We start from the raw sequence: 11,445 nt of genomic DNA on the forward strand, positions 1-11,445 counted from the left end.
ATGCGTGTGCTGCTTAAATATGTTGGCAGTTTATTTATGTCATGGCCAGACAATGTCGGCTGACGGCAATTTTTCTTGGTTCATTGGTTCTGCAACTGTGCTTAAAGACCACCTCGACCTATATAAGTAGCCAGCTCCAAAGGGCCCGGCGTTATAAAAGTGGCCAGCCTGTCCCTGAGGCACGACGTTAATTAATTTAGTCACAACTCGAGATCCGCGATACAAGTTGACTCGTATATAGGCGGGCAGCACAGCGATCGTGAGTCGCGGTGGTTTGCGTGGCTTGCGTATGTGTTTGCTCATCGCTGCCAACCATGTCAAGACATTTAGTAAAGCAATGTCAAGCCAAGACAGCCAGTGGCATTTTCATCAGACATGACAAAATTGTAGAGACGTTATTGACCTGACGAATATAGGTTCTAAGCCTAGTGGCTCCCAGCGATATCAGCGGCTGCAAGGGGAGCCTAAATAGACGGCACTCCGCTGCGGCGACACTCGCGTTGATAACATCGGGTGGACATAACATCGACACTCGCGTTTAGTAAGATCGTTTTGTCTAAAACGAAGGAGTGCTGAGCATAGACGTTTGTTTGCAGCTTCTTGGCTGCGAATATTCTGGTCGTGTTTGCAGGGGCTTGTTCCTATATACCACACGAATCGCCGCGGAAACCACTCCGACGCGTTGCAAGGCGGATCGCGCGCAAAGCAGGTGTTTCCCGAACGCGAGGGAGAGCGCCGCCGCTCAAGCATAGAGGCTCAAGTCTGTTGCTTCCAGTGCCTTCCAGTGTGAAACCAGCAGCACGTTTTTTGACACTGGATCGCACATGGGGACGCTGGCGCTCGCTAGGACTGACGGGACACCAGTGAGAACGCTGGGTCCCACTCCGTGGTCCCACTGGACGAGACGCTGGTTCCACTGCCATGACTCTCGGGCGCATTGGTTTGTGCTGTACAGGCGCTGGTTCTCGCTGCAGTTCGCTGGTTCGCACTGGAAACTGCGCTGGGTGTGTTTGTGCCGCGCTGGTTCCAGTGCGCGAGGACGATCGCTGCTGAATATTAAATGCTTTATACAATTTCATCGCTTGATACTAGTCTCTTGTCCTAAATAACGTTATATCTTGGGGTCATAACACTCTATTTCGTGTCGCAGCTTGGTGCAAAGGTGCGTAAGCTGCCCTGCGTATACATGCACATTTGACACTGAAGATCACTCTCGTTTTTTGCATTTTCCCTTTTGACTGGGCGGATAGCTAGATTCTTGAACGAAATCACGCAGACGCAGAGGACGCCGCGTTTTTTAGTAGTTTGCGCGTAACATATGACTGGGATTTGTCGCCGTTGTCGCAGTGTTGTGGAGTGGACATGAAATCCAGAAGTTGTTCAGACGCGCTCGAACGGGCCCCGAGTTCGAAGCCTACCGCTGATTGATATTATCGCACCGATGACGAAGTTGAGGCGATTCGCGCGCTTCCACTTTCCCTATTGTACTATAGGAAGGTTCTGGGGCTCAAACACACGCATTTTAGCTTTCGCCAGCTACCCGCGCCGAGATCGGTCCCCACCGAAGCTCAGGCGTATCCGCCGAGTCCGTCTGCACGCTATCGGCGCGTCTGGGCTCAGGAACCAACAAGTCTAAACAAGGATACACCACTCCATATTTCAACTTTCGCATCGGTGTTCTTAAGTAAACTGTTTTTTTCTTTCGTGTCTCCGGTGCCAGTACAAGAAGTGATGCGCGCCGATGTGACGCGTCATAAACACAAGCATACGTGCTGTCGCCGAAGGCTGCCATCACTAGCCTGCGCTTCTCTGACGAAGATATATGACTAAACGGACGTGTCAATTGAATCGCATCACTGAACTTAGAAAACGTTGCATATCCCATGCCTGAAGAACAAGAAACGGCTATCGAAATCAGTAGTAACAGCCCATACAACTTCCCGGGTCGGCGGTTAATTTAGGACTTTTTTCGTAGTTAAAGTACCTATCGCAAGTGAAAATCGATGGTGTGACACTTCCAAGCATACTACTGAATAAGAACAGCAACATTATTTCTCTGGTACAGGCGTGAGTTTTAGTTGCTGGACGATAACGCATTTACTATCTGAGCGAGATGTCCCTCTGTCTATCTAAAATCTAGTAAATTATTCACAACTTCGCACCTGCTGACATGGCGTAGTGGTAAAGTACCGCGCTTGGGGATCTGAAGGTCAATGGATCGATTCCCGATCCGCCTTTTTTTTTTTTCACTAGTACGTTTTTTATTGCTCTTTATAGAATAAAAATATATACACGTTTCCGGGAACCGCGTATTTAACGCGCTAGAGCTCTTTTTCGCACCAGTACGCCGTGTCTGACTACCGCCCCAGCATGCAGCGCGCGACACGGGCCCATAATCTGGCGTTGTTTTGGGTACTGGGTTTTGCAATAAGATTGCCAGGGAAGCGGCAGCGACGGCTGCAGACGATGCAACGAGGAGGCAGCGTGATACATTTCGTCGTCTGTTTCGATTAGTAATCGTCGCTGTGACGGAGAAGTCGCACTTTCTGCTGCAATTTGCTCAAGTTTGTGAACTGCTACCAACAGTTGTATACCACGAATCGTTTTGCGTTCAATGTACAAACGGCGCGATCTCGTTGATTGAGCGGCTGTACACAGCCAAAACATGCCTTGCACAGGCGCACGACATCTTGTCGCATTGGCGTTTTCTCGGACACCGAAAATATTATCGCGGATTTTCAAGCGTACAACCCAGGGAAGACGTCCAGCGCGTTTGAGCAGCGAGTGCAAATAACCTTGACACGTTCACACAAAACACTAATCGGTCGTTGCAGCTACTCGGTGCACTGATGATACGTTCTCTCGGCAAATGATCACATGAAATAACCAGCGAAGGCACTGGAGCTTCACAAGCTTCACACGCACGCGCGCTGACACACGCACGCACGTCGCTATTAACTCCGTGGGGAGTTTTCAACCACGTGACCTGAAACTCCGTGCGGAGTATAATCGTGTCATGTCGTTTTTATACTCCATTCCTAACCTATCGGAGTATAATGAAGACATATGCCGTCTTCACTCCGCAATGACGGAGTAAATGCTTGGGGCATGGGAGTTATTGGGGCTGATAAGCCGATAAAACTCCCATCTCGGCTAATTTTTGCTTACAGTGTAGGGTGATGGCGGGCTACGGTGGCATAGGTAATCGTATCCAGCTGACGCGGTCCAGGAACTCTCGGTAACTGCTGGATTTCTCCTCAGACTACATAAGCAATCGAATTATCTTGGCAATATGACGCTGGGAATACTTTCCGCAGTTTCTCTCGTACAATTCACCTTATGGCCTACCGCAGATCGTTGGGGCCGGGTTCTAGAAGTTCTGCGCTTTCTGGCGTCGAGCGGCGATTGTAGTTGCGCATTTCTAACGTCTTCTCAATTGTCGTAGCCTTCGTCAAAAATTCTTCTACGGTCTTGGGTGGGTTGCGCATAAATACGGCAAATAGTTGTTGCTTTACCCCACGCATGAGGAACCGAACTTTCATCTCGGGCATGTCCGGGTCGGCGTGGCGGAACAGGAGCGCCGCCTCCACGGTGAAGATCGACAAGAAACCTGCCATGAGTAACTACTTAAGAGGAAAAAACGAAATCAGGAAAGAAACAATTTATGATTACTCAAAGGGAAGCTCACAACTTTTCGAAGCGAGATCAAGACGCCTTAGAACATGCACCTGTAACGCGAGATATAAGAAGGAAGAAGAAACTTGTGCTTGCTGCGGTAAAGCTAGGGAAACGATGGAGCAAGTTTTATTAGAATCATATCTGCCCAGCGGTCCATTTAGGTATCAGTGGTGCCTTGAAACTCTTGGGTTCAACGTGAGCAGAGGAAAAGTAAACAGGTCCGCGACAGAGATTAGCAAGAGGCGGTGGGAAGATTGGTGGAATAAAAGTAGGGAAACGACAAACAACGAACGCGTACAAAAACGAAGTTCGCAATAGGTGTTCTCAAACTTTGCTTAAGGGAATTTACAGTGTTTATTTTATTTTCTTCTTTTTTTTTCTTTGTGAGCATCGCTGCTGGCTCAAACATGGCTAGCTGGTCAGAGGCTATTGTTGAGAGGGTGAAAGGCGACTAAAGAGTGCCGGCAGGGACATTTCCAGGGCGGACATTGGGCTTTGTCATGGGGCAAGCAAAAGAAAAGCCCACGGAATATACCCACGGACGCAACCTTGTTGTAGTAGCTGGTGGATTAAATGATGTGTTATTACCAGAGAAGGGGTAGGACTAGCTCAGTGCTTGGCGAAGGGGTTAGACGACGTGCGCGACATGTCCCCTCAGGTGCAGGTCGTGGTGTGCACGGTGCCGGGGGTGCCTATACGTGACAGTAACGTACAAAGAGCCGTAGTGGCTGCTAATGAGGCGATTTGGACAATGAGCCCAGACAAAGGTTTTCAGGCTGTAGAAGAAAACAGGGAAGTGACAACTTGTGATGGTTTTCAACGAGACGGGAACCACTTCAATCACAGGCTTGGACGAGAAGTGAGCCGGTGACTTGCTGGTCGGGCAGTTGCTTTTAAGGGGAGCCCACGGGCGTTCGGGAGGCCAGGGTAGGTAGTAATGAAGAGGAAGGTTCCCTAGGGGACCCTCGGAATAGCTTCGCTGTCAATAAAAGATAGAGGTGTGAAACATAAAAAGGAGAGCTCGCCATGCAATAGGCCACATAAACATGCAGGGCAGCAGCAGAAAGGAAAAGTGGGCACATATTGAGGAGCCGTTCAATAGAGAACAAATTGGGGTTTGTGCGGTTACAGAAACGCACCTTAAAGACTCGGAACAGCTGCCAGTGGTCGTCACTTATGCTTGCGAAGTGTGAAATATAATTAAATGGGAAGGAAAGGGAAGGGCAGTCGGAATGCTCATTCATTTGGGAGCCAAATGGGAAAGAGTAAATTCAATTTGTGAAGAGCATCTTTGGTTATCATGAACTATTAGTGAAAAGAAAACTTTGCTAGGTGTAATGAATTTTCGGGCCAGAAAGCAGACACCAGAATCAAAAGTTAGTGTAATACCTAAGTGCTGATATTAGGAGTTTCGGGAATAATGCTCGAATTATCCTATTAGGCAACATGTATGCCCACATACAGGGTCTAGATGGCTCTGCCGACAACAGGAAGTGAATTCTTGATCTTTGTAAGCAACATAACCTCTTTATCGTGAATACAGGGCCTAAGTGTGACGGACAGACGACGTGGGAAGTGGGAAAGCTGCAATGGACGGTTGATTAATGTCTGCTGACAGGAAATTACGTTAAGTTGAGAAAAATGAGCATAGAGAGTGGCAGTAAATGCATCATTTTGAAATTGGGATATATAATTGAGAAAGAGAGCAAGGAGCCCAATATGGCCAGTCCAAAAATTGAACGCTGAGCAAATAACAGATATAGTAACAAGAGTCGAGAAAGAACCTGGCAAATGGCCATGCAAAGAGTGGGAATATGGTGAGTTCCTAAGTGTAAGTGCGACGCAAATATGGAAAAAGAAGCAACATGTGCTCGTTGGAACGAAAAAAGAAAAAAGAAACCGAAAAGCTGGTCGAACAGAGTGATACGAGAAGCGATCGACCTGTTCAGAATCACGAGAGCACAGTCAGGCAACAAAAGCGCACTTCTCGCAGAATGAAGTAGACAGAAAATGGGAAATATAGAAAAAGATCTATGGTTAGTTTAGTGGTTCAAATAAAGAAAGAAGTTGAAATTGAAGGCGCACACATCAGCTATTTCGGGTCGGCTAGCCTTCGAACCAGACTACCCCCAAGACAGGACGCGTGCGGCGGTGCCCACACTGTAAAATGATTTACGCCGTTTATTGTGAAGAAGGGTGTATGTATGCCTATAACTACCACCCTTGGGGTCTGAGTTACATGAATGAAACCCAGAGGGTGTGAGTTCTAGACACGTTTACACCCTTTCCCACTTTTTAGTCTGTAAATTATTCTATAGTGAAGCCGCACCAAGCGGCTGCAGTGGCAGCAGTAGCGCAACTGAAGTAGTTGTAGGGCTGGGAGAGCGGGGTGGAAGAAGTGCAAGGCTCTCCGCCCTCCTAGCCCGTGCCCATCCCCCCGTTCCTCCCTTGCGCGCGCGAAGAGTAGGTGCGCTCCCTCCCTGCCTTCCTCCCTTGGGCGGGCAAGAGGACGCCGCCGCACAAGAACACCATGCTTCTTCGTTCACCCTTGCATCTGCAGCATTCGGCGCGGGCCCCACAACCTGTCGCACATGAGCTTTATTGTGAACCCCACGGCGACGGTGGCGGCAGAAATTCGCCTCGAGAGTCCATAAAATTATTTTCGCAATAATAATAACTACGAGGGAGCATGGGGCCAACCACCAGCTATATCCTCGGCAAGCCAGCCTCCTATGACGCCGCCCCACCACTTTCTCTCCGGGACGTGCTTGCGATGCCACGGTGGTTTCTGCGGTATCGGAGATTTTCGGAGGCAGTTCGGTACGCGGCAGCTCTTATTAGCGCCCTTCTCACGCGCTCTATTTTTTCGCGCACACTCTGCGCTCTTCAGCGGCTAGAAATTACCACTTGCGCATCATGCAGTGAGGGCCCATTGCCCATGAGTATTTATTTTTATATTTTTATGACTCGAATTGAAGATGATCACGTGACATTCACTCCTAGATAATTTCCTTCCTCCGCGTTTGGTGCTTTCATTTCGCGCGATTGACGGCAAATATGCATATCAGCAGCGACAGTTGCAGCCGCGAATCTACACTGTGAATCTGTGATATTATGTGTATGGCACGCAGTATCACAGCTATAACTACTGTTCATTTAGCAGACGGACCAGGCCTTACGAAACTGTCGGCGCCTAGCGCGACGTCCGACGTCTAAGAATGCGAAACTGCGACCCAAACACCCGGCGGTGCTGTCTTGAATCGTAGTTAAAATGTGCCATCACGTGGCGTCAAGAGTTCTTTGTGCACAATTTTAGCAGCCTCCATTTTCACTGACAGGGCAGCGCTTCATACCGGGTTGTACCAGAAAGGACAGATTTATGTCTGGTTCTATCCACGAAGTTGCAAAACGCCAGCGCGCGCCGCAAGCACAGGCGCACGTGTGCATATAAACACACTAATGAGAATGTCCCTATTCTTTAAAGATCCAGCTAGCCCATTTTAGCCTTACGCAAAATGCTTCCAGCACTGTAAAGATCGCACGTCATACTTATTTGTTTCTTACAAGGCGTTGTGATGCACAGGAAATAAAGCAAATTTCTTGTATGTTTAAGAATCTTGTGAATGCTCATTCCTAAGTATTCAGCGTCTGTAATCATTCCGCATGTGTTTTAACTAGCCTTCTATGAGAGTCTCTTATTCACTGATATCTTCAATTCACGAGAAGGCACGAGTTCGAGAGAGTTTGTGGGCCATGTGCACCTGGCCTGACTCCGATTCCTGTGAGCGATATTTTCTGCTCCCCAAAAACTGTCAAGGATTCGTAAAGGTACAAACCCATTTGTAGAGACGCACCGAGGATGTGTGAAGAAGCAATATTCTTCATTAGTGACATGCGTACCAGACGTCATTTATCGCTTTCCCTTATTGTGCGGTGAAGCATGCATAGAGCAAACCGGGAGATGCCTAAACGGCTTAAAGTACTGATTAAGGGAGCACAAGCAAAAAATTAAACCGCAATAGGGATGGGCATGTATCAGTTAACTGTGATGATTGTGGTTGCGAACCATTGTTTAAGGAATGTTCCGTGCTGTTCAGAAATATGGATTAATATACGTGGGGACTCGTAGAAGGGAATTTGATAGCAAAAGTGGGTGCGCGCTGCGTCTGTAGCTCTACGTGGAACGGCATATCTCGACATTGTAGGGATGCACATGCGGTGACCGGTAACCGCTGCACCCATTTGGTGGCATTTTATCCATATAAATATGATCACTTCTGGAAATAAAAATCACTGGAATGTTAGCGGCTGTTCCTTTTCGTTCTTTGTTGTCCGCGTCACTTAAGCCTTATGGCACCAATAGTTGTATCAAACGAACTATCCTAAATGTATGCATTCTTAGCAGATGGACTTGGCCCGCGAGGCTAGACTTCGACGACCAACAGCTGTGCTCGCCCTTATCGCATTAATTTGATTGTCGCTCATATTTTTCTAAACGAGCTTCGTGAGTGACTCATGGTCTTAACATTATCGCGTTCTTCACCGTCCATGCAACGTCACATCACGTAGCTTGCTCTTTAATGCCACTTACCCTCTCCCGTATGAGCTGTTGGCGATAAGCGAAATCATCACGGTAGATATCTCCACCCCAGAGACCAGGCCGCCTATAGGAATCCATGATACTGAGGAGCCTGTTGTTGTTGTTGTTGTTGCCTATCACTTGTGTGGCTCCTACCCACGATGGGGTTTGGCCAAGAAATGAGTGGATTAGTCTAAATTGATATGGAGCATAAATTTCCGAAAATCTATGGAGTTAGCCTTGAATATCGTAGAATTATCTGTTACAAATGGTGACAAGCATCTAGTGGCCTTCTTCTTCCTTGTGCCCGTCAAAAAAAAAAATGTCGTGCTCCAGGTGCTAGTGGACAACTTCCGCCTTTTTATGTTATTGTTAGTGGACTACTTAGGGAAATATTTTTGCCTTATCATTTCTCGGCGATATCGCGCGCAGGATTCAATAAAAGCAGCTAGCCATCATAGGAAGCATAGCCATGAAAATAGCAGCATGAGAGGTACTCGTGGGTATGGCATGTACCCTCTAGAGGGAAGGCCATTATAGGAGCACACAAAGGAAGAACATACTGTAGTTTAGAATAAATCGGGTGTTAAGTAGGAGAACGGTCATAGCGAATGTAAAGCTATTAGAATATACAAAATAATGAAAACAAAAAAAGAAAGAAACCTGGAAGGAATGAACCCTACGTAAGTAAATGTCAACAATTGGGAAGAAAATCAGGATTAGTACTGCAAACAGGGCTCTCGACGCGCTTGATAACCGACGACTCCTGGAGGGTTGAAGAGAAGGGTGTTATTACCTAAAGCTATTCCAATCTTTTCTATTCCAATGCTGCAATCAGCACTCAGCCATTGGTCAAAAACATTTTTGAACCACCCCCGCATCACCTGTCTGTCACGCAACGTCACGAAAACCGCGGTAGCTCCCCATCTGATTTGACGTGAACACACTGCTTATGCATGACTAGAAAGAGCAAAAGAAAAATGGTTGTTTATGATTCGACGCCTTTTCGCCATTACCGCTCGGCTATTGGTCAAAAGTTTTCGGGCGACACCCACTTCACCTGCCGGTCATGCGACGTCAAAAAACCGCGAGAACTCACCACGTCAACGTGACGCGTACGCGTTAAACATGCATTAATATGCCGAACAAAACTGACTTTTCTTCTGAATAGGCGCAGGCTGTCCCGTTCCGAAAGGAATAACAGATGGCTGCCGCCGATGACTCAGGCACTGGCTACTCGCACCAGCCGGAGAGCATCGGTTTATTTGCAGATAATAAAGCTTTTTGGGCGGACGTGTAACGTTTTCGAGCACTTTCGGCATGTTTACAACTTTTTTCTGCCAACTATTCTTTGCTGAGGATCCGTCTTAGCGGCATTCTTAACCTTCCGCTGCATGCCGTCGCGATTTTCGACCAGCCACCGCAAGATAAGTAAAGGAAAGCGGACCAATCAAAGACGCCGGCACCACCCTCTTCATCTGGTTATCGATTTTCAGTGCACTGGCTCGGCCCCGTCGAATACCTCTCCACTTGAGCGTGCTTCTTGCCTTTTGTCAGCCAATTAGATAAGTGTAGGGAATATTATTCGTTTTTAAAGCAAACAAAAGTGACCTCCTCTAAACGAGGAGAGCGTTTTATTGGTCTATTCAGACAACACTGTGGCTCACCGCGCGATGTTTGCCTCTGCGTTTACGCAAGTTTGACGTCAGGAAATTGGAATAACAACATATTCGAATAGTTTTACGTTATATGGCCCCAAGTTTCGTTTTGGCCAAACTAACATGCGCTCAAAGATCCTCGTTTTGCAAAGCATGAAAGGGTGGAGAACAAAGCAAATTTGTGAAAGGTTTCGTCTTCCCCACAAATTAATGGACACACGGATTGATAGGCTTTACGTGCATCTCCTTCGAAATGGAGACGTGGTTAGCAATAACATCAAGCTTGGTAATTTTACCATTGTGTTGCGTGTATTCTCTGTTCAGCGTCTGTGGTTCGCGCTAAGATATAATAGAATCCCTAAGAAATTTATTTGTGTAAACGGTAATGTCTTAGCGCTTTCTGTATTCCTTACGTTTACGTCGCAAGAAGCCCGGTATATTTTTTTTATCAGCATCGCAGGTTCAGTCACTTTTGTTATCTTGAAATCTCAAGGCCTCGCGCAGCGTAATACGCCCGCATTTGCCCCTAGACGGGCTCTTCAACGTCATAACAAAGGACACTCTGTAGTTTCTGTACTATTTCCACTTGATCCGCGTGACTAGCAGTAATCTGTCAATGAGTGTCATTACACCGCGCTCTGGGATACATTAATTAGTGTAGCCTTAAACACAGGTGGACGGCCTTCTGAAATATCGCTAAAGTTTTCTTCGATTTCCCTTTGTTTTTGGCTTTGCTGCTTGAATGTTTTAATTTACGCGCTTCTCTTGTGTCGCCCTTATGCAGTATGTTCTTTCAGCTGGTCTGTTTCTGTATTTCTTTTTTTCATCAGCCGCTGTCCATGCCGTCAGCGCAATATTTGCTGCTTAGTCTCGTGGTTAACTTTCTCTCCTGTGAAGCACATTTTTCGATCAGCCTCCAGTATATGGAAAGACGCTTTCTACTGCACCGTGTGTAGTTCTTACATGCGTGCCTGATCTAGTCTGCGGATTTCATTCCCAGCAGCGATTTCTCGTACGCAAGTCCGGGAACTATGACTCTGTGCCACAGAATTAATCTACTTTACAATCTTACGCCAACGGAAAGCCCTTTTGATTTCATAATGGCGGCGTTTCACTTTCCTTTCGCTGTCAGTTCTATAATTTCGTGTGTTACTTGAAATAAGAGGCATTTGCAGGCTAGAGCACACGTGGTTATAGTTTGATAATAATGTGGTTATAGTCTGCTAATAAGTGATACCATAAAACACCATAAACCGTGACTTCTCTTTCAGAATATGTGCTAGCCGGGCTTGTGGGTACAAGGACATTCTTTAGCAAACAGCGCGAATAACGGGACAGAAAAAATAAGCACGCGACACAGGCTCACGCGACAGAGCGCCCGTGTCGTGTGCCTCTTTTCTGTGTCGCGTTGTTCACGCTGTTCGCTAAAGAATGACTTCTTTCCAACACGCCTAAAGACATATGGTTGTTGGCCATTGAGAAATTTTGGCGAAATCGCCCATTGTTTTTTTAATGTCCTGAATCAGACGC

The 11,445-nt window shown here is 47.0% G+C and overlaps 1 protein-coding gene across 2 annotated transcripts in view; it reads right to left on the reverse strand.

Moving 5' to 3' along the window:
• The window catches only part of LOC139052378 (uncharacterized), a 162,374-nt gene extending 153,988 nt beyond the window's left edge, over nucleotides 1-8,386 (reverse strand). For both annotated transcript variants that reach the window (XM_070529477.1, XM_070529475.1), the window contains exon 1: nucleotides 8,270-8,386. In XM_070529477.1, coding sequence (XP_070385578.1) covers nucleotides 8,270-8,356 — 87 coding nt within the window. In that variant the 5' untranslated portion in view covers nucleotides 8,357-8,386. The remainder of the gene's footprint in view (nucleotides 1-8,269) is intronic.
• Between the last annotated feature and the right edge of the window lie 3,059 nt (nucleotides 8,387-11,445).

Source organism: Dermacentor albipictus, unplaced genomic scaffold, assembly GCF_038994185.2.
Source record: "Dermacentor albipictus isolate Rhodes 1998 colony unplaced genomic scaffold, USDA_Dalb.pri_finalv2 scaffold_22, whole genome shotgun sequence".
NCBI classification, from domain to species: domain Eukaryota; kingdom Metazoa; phylum Arthropoda; class Arachnida; order Ixodida; family Ixodidae; genus Dermacentor; species Dermacentor albipictus.